This window comes from Camelina sativa, chromosome 16 (assembly GCF_000633955.1).
Source record: "Camelina sativa cultivar DH55 chromosome 16, Cs, whole genome shotgun sequence".
Taxonomy (NCBI): Eukaryota; Viridiplantae; Streptophyta; class Magnoliopsida; order Brassicales; family Brassicaceae; genus Camelina; species Camelina sativa.
In genome coordinates, this window is record NC_025700.1 from 17,426,565 (window position 1) to 17,450,835 (window position 24,271).

Here is a 24,271-nt window from a genome sequence, read left to right on the forward strand (position 1 = left end):
TTACAAAAAGTTTGAACATTTTGAGAGGAAAAGACAAAAGTAAAAAAAATCACGTGAATGTGGGAAAAGTACTTTGATATTAGGAAAAATGATGGGTTTTTCTTTGTTTTCTTTACCTCGAGAGTATTGGACTTGAGGGTGAGAGATTCCAGGCAATATAGAACAAATAAACCCATCTGCGTTCTGCTTGAAAGACTCAAAATACTCTGCTTTTCCCATTAGCACTTCCTGTTTTCAAAACAACAAGACAAAAAAAGAAACTTTATATAAAGATCACGGTTTTGGGATATGGACAAAGCTAAATACAGTATATAATAACAAAGAAAGATCAAGGATTGGACAGAAGTAATGAAAAAAAAACAAAAAACACAGAGCGCCATGTGAAACTGAGATGATGAAAGGGTCTTGACTCCTTGACAAATCAATTTTGCGGAAGATACCGTTGAGAAATGACAAAACAATAAAACCCACTTAGGCTTTTGCAGCACAATGGGAACAGGTAAGGGAGGACATGACACTTTTTTTTTTCTTTTTTTCACAGCCTTTTGAGTTTTGAGCCACATGCTTTGTAACAATAACCAAAGACTTTTTTACCCTTCTCTCTTTTTTTACTGTCCCCACTTGACCTAATAGGCCTGAGCCTGATACTCTGATACTAATAATAATGTTGCTGTATACCTTAGTTTTTTTAATACTCTATATCCAAAACCACAAATAGGACGTTTACTCATGTGATACACCACATGCAAACTCCTTCCAACAGGAAAGGACACAAAATCCATACTGTATACATTTCACCTACCTACATTTGATTATCAAGTTTCTATATTATATAATACACAAACTTTTTATCCATTCACTAGTCAAGTAGTCATGGATCATGGGGCCATGTGAGTCTCTGGCTTCCATTTGGTAAGGTTATACTATTAAAAATTATATGATGCCAAATCTAGGAGGCATGTTGAGCACACATTGGACAAAAAAAAGGGGAATGTCCAATGAGGTATGTCTTACCTTAAGATTTTAGCTCCCACATCACATGACCATTTCTAATTGGCTAATTCCCATTATTCATCATGTGCAAGTTCCAATCATCTACCTCCCTATTCTATCTTCTCTTCATTAAAATATCCCACATCACTTTTCTATATAAAACACGACCGTACCATGATCCTAGTTGTTTAAAAAGACTCGATTGGTTCACACATCAAAATCTAAAGCCGGTTTTGTTCAAGATAAATGAAGCATATGGAAGACCAAAATATAACTAGATAGGTCATAATTGTAATGTGAACACCACTTCCAATTATATGATCAAAAGTCGTGCCACAAACACGTGATAACCAGACACAACCATCTCTGATCTCTCTCTACCTATGTTAATTTAATTCTTTAGTAGTCCCCTTGCAACCAAACAACACACAGAAAAAAGAATTCCAAAAACAAACAAAAAAACACCACTCTTTCCCTAAAACCTCGCTAACACCACACCAAAATCTTGACACTTATGATGAAATTATAAACCAAACAATCAATCAATGCGCACCAAAAACCATGCAGTGTTGACCACAAACGTGATGGAATAATAAAAGAATGGTTCAATTACCTTGGAGATTAAGACATTAATCCCAGCGTGCTTATTGTCCCAACCAAACTCATTAATTGTATCTCCAGCCTTAAGAATCACCTCATTCTTCACAATGAATTCTCTGTACGCTCGTTTCCTCGAGGCTTTGTGCAGCCACGCCGCACCCCATAGTAACTCATCCTGCACCAGATGTTCAAAAACGACAAAATCAAGAATTTATCATTATCCAACGGCTGATACTAAAACGGGTAAAATAGTAAAAACTTTTACCTGGTAACCGTTGAAATCACAGTAAAAAGGACACACCGCGTGGTATAGACTGTTACTGTACGCGCCGCGATATCTGTTAGCAAACGCGAATACCTGCTCCCACGTTTTCACATTACAACAAATCAAATCAAATCAACAAAACATTTATATTCCAAGTCCGTGAATTTGTGATACTATATATCTTCTCTACGTAAGATCAAATATTTTACTCAAACGTACATTTACGTAAGAACAATACTCAAAAAAAAGTCAAAACTATTAAAACGAATCATAGACATGGACCAATCATCAGCAAAAATAAAGTACTCAACATTATGGAAAAAAAAAAAGAATCTCTTCTTTCACAAGCAAAGAATAATTGATTAAAATTGAAAACTTTTAATTATTTAACCTGTATTTATATTAAAGGATGTCAAAATTAAAAAAAAAAAAAACTGTATTTATTAATGGAAAAAAAAACAAAGGGAATAATAATAAAATTTTTGCTTTAACGGCCACAGTTGTCTTTGACTATATTATACTACTAATTACTAAGCACTTTATCAATTACACCATATTAGTAATAATTAAAATAAAAAAATTACCACAATCAATGAACTGGTTTAAGTGATGAACCGTAACGTACCCGTGTAGCCCGGTCTAGTAAACGTCTGGAGTAAGCAGGATCGCGTTTCCTAAACACGATTGAAGCAGCGGCCAAAGCGGCTGCGGTTTCACCAGCGACGTCAGAGCCAGGATGAGCTCTATCGATTTTGTAAACGGAACGAAGCGTGTCCATATCTTCAGGCCTTTCCCAACAGTTGTGATCGGAGTAAGCGTCTCCAACTTGAACGAAGACGACCCCGGGAATCTCCGTCGCTTTTAAGAGGTAGTCCGTTCCCCATTTAACGGCTTTGACGGCGTTTCTTAGCTCAGGTCCCATTGTTTTGCCGAAATCTATTATACTCCATGAAAGCATCGTCGTCGTGAAAGCCATCGGGAAACCGAACTTGACGTTGTCTCCGGCGTCGTAGTAACCACCGGATAAATCAACCTTAAGAGAGAGAGAGAGAGAAAATGTGAGGAAAATGTCGTCGGGGAAGAGAGATGTTTTGAGAAATGTAGGTAAGAGTACTTACTCCGGCGGAGGAACCGTCGCGTAAAGCAGAGTCACGGCGCCATTTGAGACGTTGATCTGGAGGGAGTTTACCGGAACGCTGGCCTTCGAAGAAGAGGATGCTTTTGCGTAGAGCGTCGCGGTAATCGTGACCGGCGGAGTGAATCGGCGGGGAAAAGAGAAGAACGGCGAGCAAAATCACCGGGAAAATTAGGGATTTTCGCGCCATTCTTTACTCTTCTCTGTTTTTTGTGCTTTTTTGTGTTTGTTAGTGTGAAGAGAGAAGGTGAGAGAGGGGGCTCTTTATACTAGAAAAGGTCCTCTTGGATTCCAGAATTAGAGCCAATGAATGATCACCACGTGGGATTATTTGATTGGACGTAGCTCCATGTTAGATTGGGGTATGGGGGTTTTGGATTCCGAGGCGAAAATGTGCCTTGACCGGGTTTTTGAATAACCGGGTTCGGGTTTTAGGGTTTGAGAGAGTTTAATGAGGACGGTGTGGGAGGAGTGGTACGCCGTCGGTACGGTGTGAGAGAGAATCCAAAACAAAAAAAACCAAAAGTTGAAGTCTGTGATATGAATTATGAAGAAAGACAAAAAAAAAAATTAATAATAATAATAAAGTGAGTTTTAACGATTTTTTTTTTACCATGTGACACACCGTCGTATTGGCAAGCGACACGTGTTGTGATCTAAATTAGGTGATTTTGGAGTTTTGTGATTAATGTTTTTTGCTTTTTATTTCCTCTTTTTAACCAAGGCATAATTAGTAAATCACTATTGAAATTTGATTTTTGGTTTCCCATTAATTTTAGGCTTTATTGGACCTACAATTTGGAAAAAGATTCCTCTCATTTGTGAATTTTCTTTGTTGTTGTTTTATTTACTCGATTTCAATAGCTTATTTTGAAACAAATCTTGTGGTTGTGAACTTGTGATTATGAAACCTCTTTAAAAACTCGATCGATGTATATAGTAACGTAATAAATTTTTAGCTAAGATCCAAATTCTGTCGATTGAAATCTGTAATCCACGTACTCATGTGATAGACAAGACATCTTGCATTTGGTTGATTCGAGTGTGAAAATTATTAATTATATAGTATTTTCAAAAAAGTTTATTGTATTCTTCTTGATTTTTATGGAAATGCCATTTAGTTTGATGAGTATACATTTCCTTGTTTGGTTCTTTGTGCTTCTTTATAACCTCTATCATGAAGAAAACTTTGTGAAAAAACATTATGATTCAAACACACAATCAATAACTTATTTTCAATGAGGCTTAAGGCAATGGTGCTTAACAGCTTAAGGTAAAAGAATATCTAGTTAGAAACATTATTAAAGCACATTATCGATTCAAAAGACTATTAAGATTTGCATATGTTTTGGTTTGACGTATGATGTTGTATGGAATATGCAGGAGGCTAGAAAACATTATTATTTTCCCACATATACAGGTTATAAGATTAAGAGATGGACTGAGATTTTGGTGTTATGGTGAAAAACTGATGAGATGATTACGTCAAAATCGTGAGATTGTTTTGTGTTGGCAACGGTTAATTAAGAGGTAGGTCAAAAGCATAGACTAATATGTTAATTTATCAGTTGAAAAAATTCTGATGGAATATAAATTGGAAAATAAAAAAAGAGAGTAGCCCTCATGCATGGCACATGAAAATGCTAATCATTATGTGACTCATATACAATTGCTAATAACTCCAATTGATCGTCGTTAATAATTAAAACAAGATAGCTGGAAATCATAGAATAGAATCATTAACATGAATTTATCAGTACGTACGTATTTTAATAACAAAGCGACATATGTCCGAGTAATGAATGAATCATCCATCCTTAATCCAAATTTTAAATCTCCGGATAGTACGGTTTCAAATGATAATTATGCATTTATGCTATTGCACCCAAAATGTAAAACACGAAAGGCCAAAAACCCTTATCCGACGCCGTTTTTGCTGGAATTATCTCTAACAATGCGAAATGGTGGTGATGATTAATGGGTACGAACTGTTTTATGGGGTTGACTAATACATAAGCCTAATAAAGGATTGTTGTAAATAGTGATCTGACGCATGTGATCCCCCTCGCTGTATTAGTAAGCCACGTAACTCTTCGCAAACATTTTTGTTCATTTATTTAAACTACAATTATACTATTTCTGTTCTCAAGCAAAATTATTTTGCCAAAGAAAGATCGGGAAGAGAAGAGAAAAGGTAACAAAGGATTATTATGATACCCACATGTCTTTTTAATTCCGTGAATTCAGGTCAATTTGATTAGTATTCTTGGGGTCATAGTAATTAATGTAAACAACCAATGCGTTAATTATTCACCTATAAAATTGTATTTTCATGGTTTTATGTTTATCAGGCAGGTTAGAGTAGTATATCTCTGTATTTTTTTGGGACTATTTGATTCAACAACTTTAGGAACTCTGTTGTTTTGCATTTAAATCGTTGAATGGGAACTTAATAGCGTTTAACACGTCGAAGCTCCTAATATTATGGGGTACATTGTACGTTCTCATTCACTATCTAAGTCTTTAATGCAACACAATTATTATGCCTTTGTGGTTTGTGTCAAAATAAAACACATGCAGACAAAAATGTCCAAAAGCAATGTTGTAACAAAAGGCGGTCGTAATTAGGCAGCAAAAGGCGGTCATGTTTTGTTTTATTGTGTAGTTCAAGTTTTTAGTTAAAGATTATAGTGTTACCGACCGATACAATTCTAGTAGAAAAATATAGGTATCTCTGCCAATCAGATTGCTAACAAATTGATGACCCGTACTACACATTTTATGACTAACATTGAACTATTATTTCACTTCTTGTTATGCACTATTTATCCCTTCTGCTATGTCCATTACACACTAATTTGATTCACTTGTCTCTCATAGCGGTTGTGCTATTACTGCTCTGCTTGGATCATGTGTTACACACTTACACCGCTGTTGCCAAGTGAAATATTTATGGGCTTATTAAAGCTGCCCAACATGACAAAGCCAACGTTTATTTCTTACGAAGGCCCAAATAAATTAACATTCGAAGCCTGTTGTATTTACAAAATAAATGTGACTCATCATTTTTTTTNTTTTTTTTTTTTTTTTTTTTTGGCAAACTATAAATGTGACTCATCATATGATCTTTTTTATTGAGTTATATCAAATTATCAATCATACAACCAGAACACACATAAACTTCTTTGATTAAGATTTAAGACCCCTATTGTTGAGAATAAGGATATATATATATATATATAGCATGCACTTGGCAACAGTGGCTCACGCAATGACTCCCTTAAGACGATCAATGATGTCCATTTTAACCGGACTCTCTGGTGAGTCAAAGGATTCGATACAACCTCGTCCATATAGTCTATGTCTAAGAGCATATCCGAATGGACCCAAGCACTTTATCTTTGAAATCTGCCCTTGACATGTCCGCAGGCTTAGGGACCAAAGACTTTTTATAATCAACCGAGGTATCGTGGTTTTCGGTTGTGCTACACTACTCAAGTCATTTATCGCCACCGGTCCAGTCAAATTTGTGGTCTAATACAAAATAATTTTTTTCTTATGGATTTTATAGATAAAATTTTAAAAGTGAAACAAAATCTTAAAATTTCAGAAAATGAGGCCTATTTTTGCAATAACAAAATAGATAAATTTACAAATTGAGGCCAAATATATAACTTTCATAAAACTGAGACCTCTTTTTGCAATCAAAATATATTTTGAGGCCTATTTTTGTTACTAAAAATCTCAAAATCAAAAATTTTGGAGGCCCAATACTAATGTGTCTTGAGAATGTGTCAAGAGCCGGACCTGATCGACATTTAAATATTTGTAATGTATATCGAATATTTAAGTTATTAGTTTCATAATATGATCAAATTATTTTTATCGTCACATAAAAATTGTTACTATTTACTATATATATCTCCTAAATTATCTTTAATATTTCAACATTTTCAATGTATATATAGCTTTACATTATTTTAAAAGAAATTGAAGTTGAGCTATCACATCTCCTAAATTATCTTTAATATATATTATTAATTTCTGTCTCAATTAAATTGTTTATTTATCAATTTTTAATTATTTAACAACTAAACCGTTAAAAAAAAGAAACATGCATGCAGAAAATTGTTGGCAGAGCATTCCGGTTCACCTTTAAATTGAACCAAAATTTTAGCTCTTAAAAATCTCATATCTAAAAAATGATAACATGACGGATAATAAAGTCATTTCAAAAACCCTATATAAGTAACTCCAAAAGAAAGGCTCATCACTCATGAATCAAAAAGTCCAAACACATCACACAATACGGTAACAACGATGAGACATATTCTCTTTATTCTTCTCTCATCATCGCTTCTCCCGCCAATCCTCACCGTTGATCCCCCACTCCCTTCATCTGACGGCTCCGATTTCATCCGTAAGAGCTGCAACACCACACTATATCCAGACCTCTGCTTCTCAACTCTCTCCACTTTTGCCAACTCCATCCAAAATGACTCGAACCGCCTCGCACGCGTCGCCATCTCCTTCACTCTCCACAACACTCTCGACCTTCTCTCTTACCTCCAAAACTCTTACAACCGCGACCACCACCCAACCCCCGTCCTCAGAGACTGCTTCGAGAATCTGAAAGACGCCGTCGATGATATGAGAGGTTCGATGAAACAGATGAAAGAGCTTGTCTCTGCGTCTGGCTCAGTCCAATCATTTAGGTTTCAGATGAGCAATGTCAAAACTTGGCTTAGCGCAGCTCTCACTGACGAATATACTTGTACGGACGGGTTCAAAGACGTCCACGAAGACAACTCCATCAGATATGACGTCTGCTCACGAGTTGATGCCGTCAAGAAGCTGACTAGCAATGCCCTCGCTTTAGTTAACCGCTACGCCGACGAGGCAATAATACATTAATCAATATCTCAGTCATCGATCAAGTCTTTCTTTTTCTTGAAAATATGAATTACATACTTGAAAAGTTTTTTTAAATGTAATTAAGAAAAAAGTTAATAATGTAATAATAAATGTGAGTTTCCTTTGTTGTTAATATATTGAGTCGAAATATTTATTTGCTTGGAAGTTGGAATTTAGTTCAGTCTTTCCAAATAATATAAAACGACAACAATGTAAAAGGAATCAGCAAAATCTTGTCGTTTTTCTTCGATTCAGTGTCGTTTTGAGGATTTCCGAAGATATTTTACAGTAAATATATAAGTACGTTTACAAGAACGTGATAAATAAACAATTGAACATTTATATCTATGTTTACGTCTAAATAAGTTTCTTGATTTATTGATAAAGAAGCCGATCGACGCATAATTGAAATTTGCATGCATGCGCTGTCGCTCCACTACAATATACTCGGTTTGAAGTATATTTTGTCGGAGGTGCTATCGAATAAACTCAAATATTACAGGAGTATAGATAATTCTGTTATGTAGAGGAAAAAAATAAACTTATATAATCATTTGGCCCCTTTTATTATCGATGTATATAAAATTAAAATCAAACATGAAAATAGTTGTAAAATATTATAAATCTGTAATAATTGGTTTTTTCAAGATATCATATATTTCGGTTGACACGCTATCACTATCCAATACTATAATTTAAATGATGAGATAAAGGAGGGAAGTACAATCAATAATACACTATTTTCAAATTTCTTTCGTATTTTGGTATTTTGTAATCATATGCATTTTATTGTAAAGTATTAATTAACTAATACGGACAAAGAGCCAACTCAACTAGAGTTTCTCTCATGCTACGGAATAAAATACGAAACCCAACGCATCCTGAAACGTCTCTCGATCTCCATGACTCCATTCTCTAATATATATTTGATTATTTACGATGTTTGCAAAGCGCATAGACACAAAACACTTTCTTAAACACTGATAAAGTATGCATGAGTTTGCATATGACAGATCTACTAGACTAAAACACTTGGGAAGTTTATAGTTAGTTAAGACTTAAGACTTCACTTGTTTATATATGTCATATCATCCGATCCATTGATTTCTAATCCGGACGGAGTTCTTCGTCTTATACACTCGGATTCAATCATTAAACACTGAACCCTTTTATATATGGAATATCTATCTAAGTCTGCGACTATGTATAACCTGTAGTGTATTTTGGTGTGAAAGTCCACACTTTGAACTACATTCAACGCAATGATTACATACACTAGTTGACGCTCTAAGATTACTCATGAGTCAACCCCATATAAACGAATATTCGTACCAACTCTACCTCACTGATGTATCTAATATAATATTTACTTTTGTAACATAAAAAAAATGTTACGTTTTTCGATTATTATTTTAAAGTATTCTTGTAGGACTCTTTCAATATTTGGCAGTACAATTTTACAAAAACTACAAAATATATACACATAACATCATTACAAAAAAAAATTTTGTTACCGAATGATAGGTGGTCTTACACTAAACTCGATGCTTTGAATATAGATAGAACCAAGAGACATACCCAAATGTATAACATAGCTAACAATCAACTTTATATTGGAAATTGATGGTTAACTAAATCATTTTGTCATTGTTGAGACAAAAACCAAGTAAAAGACAACAAATAGGGAGAAAGGACAACGGAAGAATGCCTAAACTGGGAGGAGTGCTTGTATGGTAATGATGCCTTTCTTGACTTTTGGATTTTAAAACCAAATACTGTAAGAACCCGTGAACCATGCTCATCCTTATTTATTTTTTCAACAAAGACTATAAAACCTAGGACATATTTCTGTTATATGCTACTACTCTTTTTTTTAATCTCTTTTTTTCCGTGGGTTAATTAATCTCGCGGTTTTGTATTACCGATAACTTAATAGTTCTAATTGGTGATCACGTTTAAACAAGACGGTTAGAAAATTTTGAACAGTTAAAAAGAGAGCGGTTAAAAATAGCAGATAAAAAAGATGGTATAGTAGAAAAGAGTGGTTGAGTATTTTGCTTGATTGGTAGCATTATAACGGTTGAATAGTACACATTATATTAAATTATAAAAAATTAAATTAATTTAGTTCAGTAATAAAATATGGAAAAACATATTATATATTATAACATGAAAACTTAATAACCAATAAATTATAAAAATCATATGTAATAATAAATATATTTTAAATTTCCTAATTTGAAATATTAATGGTTGTTGTGATGATTATCTAAAACATTTCAAACATATAAATGTAATTTAGTTCCACAATGAGGCTAATTATAAGTTCTTACAAGTGAATCTGTCATTATATTAAAATTGTGTAAATATTTTTAAAGTCTAAATTAATAACTAAACATAAAAGTTTATCGGGCTAATTTGAAAATCCAATCAAATTTACTTCTTCACATGTATTACTACATACATATTAATATTTTCCACTTTTTTAAAAAATCATCATTATGAACAAATATTTAATGCAAAAAAATTGTTTAATCTTCTTGGTTTGCAACCGAAGTTGCCAAACACTCATATTTTTTGGTGGTTGGTTTTCATCTTTTCAACTGCTCAAAATCACTTTCAACCATTCACTCCTTTCATCGACTCCAACTGCTCATCCCAAATACCATCTCCAACCCACATGATGATTGATAGCCATTTGAACATCTCCTTTGCAAAAGAAGCGATTGAGTGCTACCAATCAAAGCCAATAAACATTTGAATTCTAGTTTGCCATTCGCATCCTCTCGGGTCCATTATCTATTTGTGTACACCGCACCCCACAGGAATTAGGTATCAGTTATTGTTGGATCGCTTTTTCCTCTTGCTACCATCTGGCACACATGCTCCGATGTTGTGGCATTTTTCTTTTTCTTTTGGGGAGTCGAACAAAGCTAGAATTTGATTGCGAGCCTAATGTATTTTCCATTATTGTATAGACGTATAATTTTGTATAATATCGTATCATTCGAGTAATTCATACGAAATGAAGTTATAAGAACAGTATTGTATCGGAGACATCGTCTTGGGTAACCTGTATTATGTAATGACGGTTGGGGATGATCGCCCGGTGAACTCTTGCAATTTTGACAGCTTTAAAGCAACATCAACCTGTGAATAATCAGACATTAACAACACAGTTTAGCGTTTTGTATTAACAAACATGACAAAGATCGATAAGGTATCTGATACTGACCAGAGGAGCGAGAGCATCCTGAGTATCTCTGCTAATCTTTGAGGCGTCCTTCTCATACTGTTCAATGTAGACCCTTACTGTCGCTCCTTCCGAGCCAGTGCCCGAGAGACGGAACACCTTCAATGTACAAGAGAAACAGACCCGGGTTAGCTTCTACTACACCAAGTTCTTGATTCTGTATTATGAAATCATTTTAGACATATCGACTTACAAGTCGTGATCCATCCTCAAACAAGTATCGGATCCCTTGGTGCTTTGAAACAGAGCCATCTACTGGATCATTGTACTCGAATTCATCTGCGCTTGCAACATTTGCCACTTCTGGATGAATTCCCTTTATAATCCTGACCAGTTATCCAAGAACATGAGTCGGAGTCTGAAAAGTCATTCAAATAAAAAAAGGAATGGATTTGAAAAGAAGTGGCGAGAGATACTTGTTGACTTCAGGAAGTGAAGATTGTAACTTAACCAAGAGCCCCATGAGTTCTTTAGCTGCAGTTGCGTCTACATTCTATGGATGAAATATTTAGAATTTGGTAAAAGGTATTTGTTTATTCTGCATATTTATTGTTTATAACCCAATAACGAAATTTTCAGTTTTACCTCATAGTCGTATCGAGTGTAATAGTGACGGCCATAAGTAGCCCAATGCTGGCGGACGATGTCTTCCACCGTCACGAGTTTTGCATTCCCTTCAAGGCTTTCCTTGTTCTTGTGAGCCAGTATGGATAACCAAGCAAGAACTGCCCAAATCCCATCTTTCTCACGGATATAATCCGAACCTGAGGAAAAAGGTTGTTTGTGAGCTGTGTACGGTTCTTAAAGTTGTAAGACATGTGATGAACTAGCAACAGAAACTAACCAGTTCCAAAACTCTCTTCTCCACATACAGAACACATCCCAGCATCCATAAGATTGCAAAAAAAATTCCAGCCTGTTGGAACCTGGAAGATAGATATATTAGAAAAACGGACCAAGTTACGTAATTCCAGTAGATGGAAGCTAGAGAGAAGCTGCACAGTGACATGTACCTCAAAGAACTTCAGACCTAAGGTTTTTGCAACGACATCAAGGGCAGCTGAGGTCGGCATGCTCCTTAAATACAAATGTGAAAGTTGAGAATTAAATGAGAAGATAAATATTGTACAATCCTATAATAAGCAAAAATGTATGACACCAAAGTCCACCTCTTTCAATCTATGAGCTAGAACATACAAAAAGAAGAACCGGAGTGCATACCTAGCAACACCTTTCAAACCAGAGCTGAAGTATGGTATGGCCGCAACAGCATTTGCAGCAATTATGGCAACTGAATCCGAAGGAGTTACAAAAAACCTGCGGAGAAGAGATATTTTGGTTAAAGGTAAGAGTGGTATACCCGCTCTACATCTCTGTGCGCTCACTTAAAAGTACATGAGTTTGCTACCTTTTACCAAGGATCATGTTTCTGTCTGCATCACCATCAGCAGCGGCGCCAAACTCTGGAGGCTCGACTGCGGCATCATCAGTTTTACTCAATCCCATGCGTGCCACTAGCAGAAATATCTACCTGTTGCGTTCAGTTACCTGTTGCGTTCAGGTCCCTCAAAGCTGGTTATACCAATAGCAGAAATATCTACCTGTTGCGTTCAGTTAACAAGACCAGTAAAAACATGATTAGTAAAATACAAGATGCACAAAAAAAGATGATGACAAATAAGAGAATCACTCAGAAATGTTAGATACCCTGGGAAGATCTTCCGCAATCGGGTACTCCTTGATTGTCTTTGTGTTCTCGTAAATCTTATCAGTGACTGATTCAGGAGCTTGTCCACCATTTTCCATATTGTACTTAATTCCGAAATCCTGTGAATAGAATAGCAGGAAACCAGCATATGGTTTCAGAGAGACGAACATATAGTTTTACTAAACTGATGCAACGATTCACACAGAATACCAAGTGAGTGTATCGAAGGGAATAAGCAAAAAAAACAGAACTGACCTCAGTAGGGCCACCAGGATTGTGACTTGCTGTTAATATAAACGCTCCTGTGTCTCTAGATCCCTGAAATTGGAGACTCGGGTTAGTTTCTCATCACGTCATTACAACAACCCAAGAGAAAAATAACTAGTAAGAGGATAGAGGAAGATATCTCACATCAGCCCCTACTCTTTCACGAATAATAGCTGATACAGCAGGAGTTGATAGCAGACCATTTTGACCAACCCACACACGTCTAACACCATTAGCCGCTGCCATCTTAACTATAATCTGTTCCAGGTAGGAATCAAAGTTGAGTTAAAAAGAATGATCATGCAACTATACCACTTGTATAGCCATCATTCAGAGGATAAATAACGAATGGTAAAAGCTTTTTTTTACCTGAATAGCTTGCTCTGAATAGTAACGACCATCACCAGAAACCACAAGTGTGGCACCTACACAAGTTATTTAAACAGATACAGCTTCTTAAATCAAAACTTGCAGTCATACAAACAACAAAACCTCTTTACCTAAACATACAAACATCTACCTTTAACTTTATCAGGAGTAAGAGCATTAAACGTCGCCTGAACAAAATTTTCTAAGTAATGAGGTTGCTTATACACTTTCACCTGTCAAATTAGACCCAACCATAACAAAATCCATCAGAGAGAGAATTGAACGACGCAATCCAAAGCGTCACTGACTACGTTGCTGCATCAGTCAGTACAACATGTAGTTTCGGAAATCTTCCAAATTCGATGATACGAAACTATAAAAATTCAAATCTCATCGGATCGGATCAGATTGTTGAACCAACTTACTAAAATTAACTTCAGTTCCTAATATCTACAAACCTTCTTACGGAGTCCAGAAGTTCCCGGTTTCTGGCCATCGATAGGCGAAGTGGAGACGACAGAGACCTTGAACGACACCATTTTTAAAATCTGTACAGAATCGAACAAGCTTGAAGGTGAAGGCCGAAGAAGATGATAAAAGCACTTTACCACAGAGTCTGAGGAAGGAGAGTAGAACGAGAAGGTGACGCGTGTCTCTTTTTTAATCTTTTACTATCTAACTTTTTTATTACTCTTAACAGTCTCCGACGAGTTTAATTTAATTAAAAACAAAAAAAGAAAAACCCTAAATCCTTCTCCGGCGGAACAATCACGAACTCCGGCGAGGCCGATGGAAAGAGGGAAAAACATGGAATCGCTCCCAACTGATCTCATTCTCGAGATATTCACGAGATTGCCGTCGAAGTCAGTGGCTAGGTTTCGTACCCTGTCGAAGCACTGGGCGTCTACGCTTCGCTGTTCGCAGTCCAGATTTCAAGAAGCTGTTCCTGACCAAGTCCTCGGCTCGTCCTCGTCTCTTGTTTGCCGTCGAAAGATATAGAGATAACGAGTGGCTCTTCTTCTCGTCGCCTCAGCCACAGAACAACCTACTATACAAGAGACGAGGACGTGATTATCATACAAAGTTCTCTGGAGACGTGAGCCAGTACATTTGTAGCTACGCCTCAGGTTTGATCTATTTCCCTTTTGTGCGGATCATTGATGAGGACAAGCCTTTGATTTGTAACCCTATCACCGGAATATATGATGGCTTACAAGTCAGGAAGTAGCAGGTCTAGAGGCTTTTTAGGGTTTGATCCCTTTGATGAGCAATTCAAGGTTTTGGATTTTCATAGCGTTCTAACAGTAGGAGGATCTGGAGAACCCAAGTGGAGGGATAAGGAGGGTATCCATTATGATCCGTATCATCGTTGTTCCAATGCAGGGATATGCATCAATGGGGTTGTGTATTACTTAGCTCAAACAATTATGGAACCTTCTTTTGTGATAGTTCCCAATTCTGAATGTTTAAAACTAATAAGGCCGACCCTTCACCAATTCTAATGAAACATTCGTATTGGGCCTCAAAATTTTGAATCCCATTTGAAGGTTTTTTTAAAACTAATAAGGCCTCAAAACTCCCAGAGTTAGTAAAAAGGCTTCTTAATTTGAAAAATGTCCAATAAGAGGCTCCCAAAAAGTCCAAAATTATTTAAAAGGTCCCATATTTTGAAAAAATATCCCATAATTAATAAAATAGGTTTTAAAATTAGAAAAAGGTCTCCATAATTAGCAAAAAAATCCCAAAATTTTAGAAGTTAATATATAAAATATTTTGACAGCCCCATATAGTTACCAAAACAAATATCAGCTTTTAGTATTTTATTATTTTAAAAAAAAATCCTTATTGGGCCTCGCATTTCACCGGACCGGCACTGGTGAGACACAAGAATGGGTGAGATATGTCTACACTCTGCCGCAGAATGAAGTCCTTGGTTCCTGCAAATTTTCAGTTGCTGGAGTGACTGCTACAGGTGACATTGTTTTGTGTATGAGATATACATGTAAACATGTGTTCTACTTCAATCCCGTAAAGAACACTCTCCAAAGTGTTGAAATCCAAGGTTTTGGAGAAGAGCTTGAAACAGTTGAGAATCGTGGTGTAGTTTATGCCTTTGTTGACTATGTAGAGGATCTTAGTCTTAACGATGCAAAGCAACTCAAGTCAAGCATTTCTCAAATCAAGAGTCTCTGCCAAGGGCAGCATAACCACATCGGGAAGAGGTATGATGATGGTATGAGCAGGGAGAAGAAATGAAAGAGATATTAGTGAAGATGAAGACAAATGAAGAAGAGAAGAGTATAAGAGAGTAAACAATGAGACAAGGAGTAGGTAAAAAACAATAGGGCATGTCATCTGTGCGTTTATGTTCTTTAGTTAATAGTTATAGACGTTGGTTTGGTAAGTCTCTGAATCAAATCTAGCTTTGGTAAATCGTATGTACCTTTTGACTAATATTGTTGAATCTAGATTTCTCTTATAATTCCATCTCTCTTCAATTCTAAATCAATAAAAAAAATTCCCAGATTGTAGAGTTTATATGTATAACTTGATGCTGTCTTCTACCGTTGCACATAAGTTTTGCCTAGTTACCATTGTCGGGACGAGGTCTCTGCAAGAAGAACGAGCGCAGCAGAACAGGTAAGAGTGTTTGCGAACCTAGAGTGAGTACAGGTGTTGATTTGTTTTTCTAATCTGATTTTCGAGGCCAAGCCAAATTAAGACTTGGTTTCAGAAAACACAAAATGGCAGCTGCAGGTTCCATTTCCATAGCTGAACCACATTGTTCAGCATGAACTAATTACTCTGTTTGATGTAAAATTACAATTAATGGTCATTGACAAATTTATCAAGAGAATAGTGTTTTTTAGAATGGGACGAGTTATTTTATTCTAATATACAAAATGTAACAAATGAATCATATATATATTTTCCCCCTATAACAAATCATACTACAAAGCTAAATCACTACCGCAGTCAAAAATAATAATTTACTTTTCAAAACGAATAAAATGAAAATATAGATTGCTCACTATTTACAATGGACCTGTGACTTTATGTACTTCAATAACTCATAGGTCTTTTACCGTGAGGATCTGAGCTAGAACTCTGACCAGCACTTCTAGTGGCATGAGTCCGTGTCGACGTCCTAGAAGATACGGGGGTACCTCTACCACCGGTTCCGGTGTTTGTATTCAGGTTTGAACCGAAAGAATCTGTACTCGAACCAGTGGTTGACATTGTTCCAAGTGATGCTGCTGCTGTTCCTGAGGAACGACGCGTCCGACGGCGGTATCTAGATCCCGGGACGCCAGGATGATCCGGTTCTTCTAGATGTCCAGGTTTTCTCGAGAGAAGTAGAGATACTCGTCTCATTGGTGGTCTTTGATGGGGATCACCTTGAACGCATAGCAGACCAATCTGAACGCAGAGTTTGACTTGGTCCGGATCAGCTGAAGCTGCTATGTCCGGGTCAACTATCTCCATGGTCCTGCCTTTCTTGTACAGTTTATATGCCTGTGTCACACAATCAGGAAATCTGTTAGCATCTATTACATTACGCTGGAGTATGTGATCAGAGAGACTAGAGGCTTTACCCATTCAAGAAGAGTCTGGTCAGGGTGTCTCATACTAAAACTCGAGTTCTTCTGTCCACTTACAAGCTCCAGAACCAAAACCCCAAAACTGAATACGTCTGCCTTAACCGATAGAACCCCGTGCATTACGTACTCTGGCGCCATATAACCACTGCACATAAGAAATAGAAAGAAGCAGTGAACGTTAATTAACATTCTACCATAAAACACCAACAAACAAAAAGAGTCCAAATGAGACATTTAGTAAAACGAATACGCAAAATGAGATTTGAAGTGTTAACGTTAGAGAAAGCATACTTGGTTCCTGCGACTCGAGTGTTGACATGTGTTACATCTTCCTGATAGAGTCTGGCCATCCCAAAATCCGCAATCTTAGGAACCCATTTTTCATCAAGCAAAATGTTGCCAGCCTTAATGTCCCTGTGGATGATACAGTTTGGCGCATCTTCATGGAGATAGAGAAGTCCTCGAGCAATGCCTGTTATGATCTCAAGCCTCTGCTTCCAATCAATCTCCGATTTTCTATTGGATTCTGCAATCAAATGGAGCAAGCACCAGATGTTAAAAACACCTTCTTACACTATCATTCATACTTAACTGTCTAATTATACAGCAGTAGCAACAATAGAGAAGATAACTTACTGAAGAGGACCTTGTCGAGGCTCTCATTAACGACGTACTCATAGACCAAGAGTTTATCATCACCGTGTGTACAATAACCCCAAAGATTAACGACATTGCGGTGCTGGACTTTAGCCAACAACTTAGCTTCGTTGACAAACTCGTTTTTGCCTTGCCTTGAAGCTTGAGCTAGCCTCTTCACTGCTATGTCTCTCCCGTCAGGTAATCTTCCCTATAACACACCAATCAATCTCATCAGCCAAAACTAACACAAGGCCATGAAAAAACACAGACACAATAATACACTTTCAACAACATTACAACCACAACACTCACTAGACTAATGTGATCTGCAACACCTAAAAAAGGAAACTTTGAGATCTGGGCATGTTAGAATTGGGGGTTACCTTGTAGACGGGACCAAATCCACCTTCACCGAGCTTATGGGTCGGATGAAAATCTCTGGTAGCGGAAACTAAAACTTGAAAAGAGAAGACTTTTTGCTCCAAAGCAGCAATTCGCTCAATATCATCTTCAAGACCTTTAAAAGTCAACGAAGAAGAGATGAGTCAATCAATTTACACAAACCCTAAACAAACCAAATGAAAAAGCTTGAATCAAAACAGGATCTTTACCTCGATTAGAGCTGCGTTTGAAAGGTTTGATGATGTTCTGAAAGAAATTCATGGACTTTGTTAAGCCCAAGTTGTTGCTCTTCTGAGAATGATTAGTGACCATCCCATGGGAAAATGCAACAACAGAGTGATTTTTAGAATCAAGAAAAGGTTTGATGATGTAAACGAAGAACAAGAAAGTAGAAGAAGAAGAAGAAGCTGATTGTGATTCGGTGGCGTAAAGAAAGGGTTTTGATCAGGTGACGTCTCAGCTTGTGATTTAGATTAGAGATGGGTTGAGGAAGAAGAAGCGAGTTTGTGATATTGTCTTTGGTTTTATTAGAAAAGTAAAGAATTTGAGATGAGAGATTCAAAGGGAGAGGTTATGTGAGGAAGGATGGCTTTAGAGACCAAAGTCAAGGATGAATTCGTGTTTTTTAGTTTTAAGATTTCGGACACAACACAACACAACACGAGGATAAATAATAGTCAACAAAGTCTTCTTTCTACTCTTGTTTTTTTTTTGCAAATTCAAACCAAATTCGCATTTTTTTAATGTTATTTTAAGGTGATGTCTGTATTAGGAAAAACGATGATGATTTGTATTTTATGATATTTCAAGTTAAAAACTTAAAAGTTTTAGACAGTGTGGTTTATTATTTGTTTATTGGAGATTTATAGAGAACGTTAGTTTTGAATGACTATTCTTAGACAATCCTTGTTGGTTATATAAGAGAGAGGATTTTGAAACCGTAAATAAATATAAATAAGAAAAAATATTAATTTTGGTGGGTAAACAGTATAGATTCGGAGTTTAAAATATTTCCGCTAAGACATAAAAGTGGTAGGGAAGATACAAGATCTATATCGTTTATATATATATATTTTTTTTATTTTGTTTTTAAAGACATTCAAATTTTGATTATTAATGAAGATGCTTTTAGTTTTGAATTTCTAATCATGTAGCCTGATTGAATGAATATCTTAGGATCATAAATTTCGTATATTAGTTTTACTGATAAAAATAAAAACTATTTTCTAAAAAATGATTTGTTTTGTAGTCGATCCAAACATTATTGTGTTCTTCATATGTTAAGAGTGGAGATTGCTATAGCCAATGCGACAGTGGTGGCGGCAATTAACAAGCCCCAGGATTGGCCACAATTATGTTATGTGTTGTGCGATATTCACAATCTGCTGAATGGCTTTAATTCTTGGAATTGTTATTAGGTGGTTGTTATGGCAAATAAGATGGCGATTGCTGTGCAAACAGTATCACGAGAGACAGTAGATTTCAGTCATATTTAATACTTGGAAGGCTATCTTTGGCTTCATGATCAAGTGCAGGCTGAAGAATAATGTTGTTGGTGTACTTGGTTATCTAAGTTTGGGCCGACGGTCTATTTCCCCATGAGAACTATTGTATGGAGCCAGATAGAGTCCAAACTTTGACCTCCATCTATATATCTCCGGAAAAAAAGTTCGAAGGCTAATTCTCCCCGAATCAAAAGTTCAAAACATGTATCTCCCCAAATTAATAGTTCAAGATCTATTAACCCACAAACTCGAGTTATGTTGGTTTCTTGTTTGTTATACCGACTATTATAGAACATAAACCAAAGAAAACCAGCTTTTGACCCAATTCTAACTTAAACTCAATTAAAACCTAAACCATGTTTCAGAAATCTAGTGGTAGCTTAATTAATTTAAATCTCAGCTTAAGAACCCCATTGAAGAATGGATGAACGAGTACATCATGAATCTTCCCAGGAGTTGGTGCATAATATTGAGAAAATTGAGCGATTCTCATTAGATTTCATAAGCATAAGTTTGCAAATATTTAAATAACAACAAAAACAAAAACAAGAAAAATTCTCAAATTTACTTTTAACACAAATCAGACAAATAAGAACAATTCCCAGATTTTATAATCCTAATCTCTAAATTGATTAACCGTAGAGAGTGCCACATTGCAAACAGTGAGAGAGCTAGCTTAATAGATCTCAGAAGCATCAGGAGTTACGCTACTCAGGAAAAAATACTTTGTCGATTTCTTCGAAGAAGAGTTCACCGTTGCCGTGACGTCGGATCCTTCTGTCATCGGCCACGACGTACTCTTTCACAACCGCTTCTCCTCTCACCCTCTCGTCGTTGGCGTCGGCGTTCAGTGGACACCACCTGGTTATTACTCCGACTTCGATTCTTCATCAGGTGGTTACTACGATCCTCCGGCGGATACTCTTCAGCTCTGCGTTGGTAATCAATGTATTATCATCCAGCTCTCTCACTGTAATCGATTAACCGTAGAGACATGGTTTAGGTTCTAATTGGGTTTAAGTTAGAATTGGGTCAAAATCTGGTTTTCTTTCGTTTATGTTCTATAATCGTCGGTATAACAAACAAGAAACCAACATAACTCGGATTTGTGGGTTAATAGATCTCGAACTATTAATTCGGGGAGACACAAGTTTTGAACTTTTGATTCGGGGAGAATTAGCCTACGAACTTCTTTTACAGAGATATATAGATGTAGGTCAAAGTTTGGGCTCTATCTGACTCGATACAATAGTTCTCATGGGGAAATAGACCATCATCTCGTCTAAGTTTATCAAACTATTTTTGATTCTATCATATGACAAAAAAAAATTATCTGTTAGAAATTATTTAACTTATATTAGAATAATTGGGTTAAGGATTTAAACACATTTTCAATGTTATTGATATTATTTATTTTTATTTTCAACTCCTTAACAAATAAATAGAAGAAAATATTTGTTTGACAGAAAAGGACGTGCAACCCTCGTCATAGAATTTTAGTGAAAACCTTTTGTTTCAATGGCAGACAAACTAGTAGAGTAATATCAAAAGTTAAGCGAAATTAAATAAATAAATAAATTAAGTTTTTTGGTTACACCTTATGGATAACGTATTTATAAGGTTAAGGCTTTTTCATTGAAAAATTAAGATTTATGTACATATAAATAGATATTTCCAGATAAAAATAGAATACTGTTAATATATATAAATGTAAAGTTAAACGTGAACAAATTCAAAATATGAGAATCGTATTTGTCCAAGCACCGATGCCAAATTTTAACCATTATATTTCGGATACATAGCATCATCATTGCTCAAAGCCTCAAACCAAGCGGCCTAGGTTTAAGATCTCTCAACAAACCAAAGCTCGCAGCATATTTTTGATTCGCAAGACCTTAAATTCAGAATGGATGCATCTTAATCCATATACTTTTCTTCACGCTACGTATGAATTCAGAATGGGTGATATGGTTGGAGCATGCATATTTAGTGTAGTGTTTCACTGTTTCGAATATATATATATATATGGTGACCAAAAAATCAAATCTTATACGTATGACTGTATGAGAGAGAGATCACCAGGAACAAAAACAAAACAAAAAATGATGTGACATCACTAAAAGATGACGTTAATGGGAAAAGGTTGACACAACTTGACCATAAAGTAACCTTTCATGAAAGGTGAAGGAAGAGCAAGTGCAGATCCAAGACGCGTTCTCTTGACTTGGTTCGTTCCGTCAAGCTTTGGTCCCCCCTTCACCCCTCTCTCTTCTTGACTTTTTGTATTTCTTTCTTTTGTAATTTTAGACACGAGTTCTCCTACCAACTCTTTTTTTTTTTTTTAAATTATTTTTTGGTTAGCCAAAAACCATTCACTGATTACCTCAAATTTGTATTGTATATCTAAAAATATAATTAGTTTCTGGTTACAAAAATTGTAGGTAGTCTTCTCTCCCCGGACAAAAGTACTATATACTATTATTTTCTTAAGGTAAAATATGAAGTTCAATGTTTTTAAAGTTTGGAGGTAATATAGACGGTGGAAAAAAAGTATTGCTCAGCTGTCTTGCAGTCAGTCTAGGTTTGTAATCGGTGTGTTCCTCTATATTGAAAATTAATTGGGTCAATGAAAAAAAAAAAGAGAAAACCAAACAAACAACTCTTGTAGAGGTCTTTTTCTTTCTAGTATCTATCCACCGAAAATAAGTTGTAAAAAATGTCAATGAAACCATTAAATATTACTTACAATTTACGCTGTAATATATTATATGTCTCTGTCTACGCTGCCACCAACCGATATGTTAAACAAGTTCGACTGTGAAACTCATATTCCAGATATTAGTTTATGTTTTGGTATCACAAAATTTAGAGGGGAAACGTCTTTGAATTTTTGTCTTTTCTGCGTATGATTTTAGCAGTTCAGTTAATGTCGTCGGTCTAGAGTACTTCGGTTTAGTGATTTTAGAATGATCGATCTTCTTTTTATTTCGCTGGAATGTTAAATTTCTTAGTAGCCAGCATGATGAGAGAGAGAGGTCACAATCTATGTGAACAAACAGTTAAATTAGGGTTTGTTATAGATTTCCAACTCAAAACCAACACGTCCCAATGGTTTTCTAGCCATTAATTTCACAAAATTCATCACGTTTTCTCAAGATAATGTTCTCTTTTTTAGATATCTTGATAGAATTGGGTCTTTCTTTGGATCATCAATTAATAGGATGATCGGGCCTCTATTCGAATTCAGCTTCTGTAGGCTCAAAATCAATTGTCTAAATAAATCAACTTCTGTAGGCTCAAAATCAATTGGTAATGAGTGGAAAACCCCTAACTCTTTATATATTATTCTAGTCCCTTCACATTTACCAGATATAAGATATTTTCTCCACACAAACAATGCATTATTATTTCTAAAACTTTTGAAAACTCACAAAGAAAAGATACTTAAAAAAAAAATAATACTATAAACTCAATTTTACTGGTCGGAGGTTAGACAACAACTTATTATTCAGCAAATAGTATAGAATCATTGAATTATACAGTTGATATGGTACGTGGAACTGAGACTTTTTACAGTTTTGCTATGCCATAAAATAAAACTAAAACGTCACCGTCATCTCGCCAAAGTTTTCAACCAAAACTAATTTTCCTTTTCCATTTGTGGTTTAAACGCCGCGTAGCATTAGCATATCTAATGATACTCATAAACAAAGAGACTTTGAAAGTTAAACCAAAAAAATAACCTTGAAAGAGTCGTACGGTACGAGTTACGACGGTATCAAACCAAATCGAGCACACGCTTATTTGTTATTTTGTATGTGTATGTGTATGTGTGTGTGTTTTTCAACGCACATGCATGGCTTCTTTGTCGAATATGATGATAGAAAAAGAGTAGCCTTCAAGTAACATATACCAAATCCAAATGTCATATTCTGCTTAATTAATCGTCTATTCAACGTGAACAGTAGTAGTATGTTGGACTTCTTTGAAATTTTCGGGTCGAGTTTATGCATCCGTTAAGCCCATTAAATCAGGCGTATGTACTAAAAACACCTGATGATGGGTCAATTATGGACCTAATTAGGTTTTAACGATGCTAATGATACTTACTAAAAAGAGTAAAGAGGTTTTTGAATATCCTTTCTCTTTCAAATCCGTATATGTAGCTCCGAAGTCCGAACAAGTTATGAAATGCACTTTACTAAAAAGAAAAAAATATACTAGTTAGGAAGGGCAGCAGATAAAATGGTTTTAAATACAATTGATCAAGATTAAATAGAGAAGCGTAGAGGAAGGTTGGGCATCTGAACGTTAGGAGGATCGTCGAAAGTGACAAATTTCGTTTAACCAAAAATCATTCACAAGAATTAATTAGTTTATATTTCGGTTACGGTATCACAAAAAACGTCTTTTGGAGTTTGAGTTCTCTCAAGTCTCAACCATGTTATCGGACTAGAACTTTGGTTTAATGCATCCGTTTAAGCCCATTAAATCAGGCCGTATGTACTACACCTGTTGATGGGTCAAGTCATTGATATACAGTTATGCACAATCAGGATTCAGGAATCCATCTTGAAACCATTTGGACCTTTTTTTTTTTTTTTTTTTTTTTTTTTTTT

General features: G+C 35.7%; 4 protein-coding genes and 1 pseudogene across 4 annotated transcripts in view; 2 read left to right on the forward strand and 3 right to left on the reverse strand.

Annotated features, from left to right (window-relative positions):
• LOC104750910 (endoglucanase 8-like) overlaps nt 1-3,241 on the reverse strand; it is an 8,410-nt gene extending 5,169 nt beyond the window's left edge. The window contains exons 1-5 of the mRNA XM_010472771.2: nt 2,977-3,241; nt 2,484-2,891; nt 1,859-1,951; nt 1,607-1,768; nt 117-228 (exon numbers count right to left, since the gene is read on the reverse strand). Of these exons, the coding sequence (XP_010471073.1) occupies nt 117-228; nt 1,607-1,768; nt 1,859-1,951; nt 2,484-2,891; nt 2,977-3,183 (982 nt within the window). The 5' untranslated portion in view covers nt 3,184-3,241. The remainder of the gene's footprint in view (nt 1-116; nt 229-1,606; nt 1,769-1,858; nt 1,952-2,483; nt 2,892-2,976) is intronic.
• On the forward strand, nt 6,265-8,040 carry LOC104750911 (21 kDa protein-like). The gene is made up of 2 exons (XM_010472772.2): nt 6,265-6,313; nt 7,243-8,040. Exons 1-2 carry the CDS (start codon nt 6,265-6,267, stop codon nt 7,905-7,907), a joined length of 714 nt encoding a protein of 237 aa, XP_010471074.2. The 3' UTR covers nt 7,908-8,040.
• On the reverse strand, nt 10,511-14,096 carry LOC104753757 (probable phosphoglucomutase, cytoplasmic 2). Its single transcript, XM_019237783.1, has 16 exons — nt 13,963-14,096; nt 13,656-13,737; nt 13,505-13,560; nt 13,280-13,393; nt 13,124-13,186; nt 12,868-12,987; nt 12,716-12,761; nt 12,569-12,683; nt 12,382-12,477; nt 12,174-12,237; nt 12,005-12,086; nt 11,746-11,924; nt 11,577-11,653; nt 11,354-11,486; nt 11,143-11,259; nt 10,511-11,057 (listed from the first exon to the last, which is right to left on the reverse strand). Exons 1-16 carry the CDS (start codon nt 14,041-14,043, stop codon nt 10,986-10,988), a joined length of 1,497 nt encoding a protein of 498 aa, XP_019093328.1. The 5' UTR covers nt 14,044-14,096; the 3' UTR covers nt 10,511-10,985.
• LOC109129521 lies at nt 14,234-15,760 on the forward strand (annotated as a pseudogene).
• Nucleotides 16,411-18,776, reverse strand: LOC104750912 (putative receptor-like protein kinase At4g00960). The gene is made up of 6 exons (XM_010472773.2): nt 18,357-18,776; nt 18,129-18,262; nt 17,743-17,953; nt 17,398-17,632; nt 17,101-17,251; nt 16,411-17,020 (listed from the first exon to the last, which is right to left on the reverse strand). The coding sequence occupies exons 1-6, from the start codon at nt 18,457-18,459 to the stop codon at nt 16,568-16,570; spliced, it is 1,287 nt and encodes a 428-aa protein (XP_010471075.1). The 5' UTR covers nt 18,460-18,776; the 3' UTR covers nt 16,411-16,567.

Bases quoted from the DNA above. Each gene is read 5' to 3' on its own strand.
- LOC104750911 (XM_010472772.2), top strand. From the start codon at position 6,265: ATGACTCCCTTAAGACGATCAATGATGTCCATTTTAACCGGACTCTCT. The intron at 6,314-7,242 runs GTGAGTCAAAGG...ACCCTATATAAG, and splicing joins CATTTTAACCGGACTCTCTG to TAACTCCAAAAGAAAGGCTC.
- LOC104753757 (XM_019237783.1), bottom strand. From the start codon at position 14,043: ATGGTGTCGTTCAAGGTCTCTGTCGTCTCCACTTCGCCTATCGATGGC. The intron at 12,684-12,715 runs GCAACAGGTAAC...ACAGGTAGATAT, and splicing joins CAGCTTTGAGGGACCTGAAC to TTCTGCTAGTGGCACGCATG. The intron at 11,925-12,004 runs GTTAGTTTCTGT...CTTTTTCCTCAG, and splicing joins AGAAGAGAGTTTTGGAACTG to GTTCGGATTATATCCGTGAG.
- LOC104750912 (XM_010472773.2), bottom strand. From the start codon at position 18,459: ATGGTCACTAATCATTCTCAGAAGAGCAACAACTTGGGCTTAACAAAG. The intron at 17,252-17,397 runs GTATGCTTTCTC...TCTTATGTGCAG, and splicing joins ACTCGAGTCGCAGGAACCAA to TGGTTATATGGCGCCAGAGT. The intron at 17,021-17,100 runs GTAAAGCCTCTA...TGTGTGACACAG, and splicing joins ACCAGACTCTTCTTGAATGG to GCATATAAACTGTACAAGAA.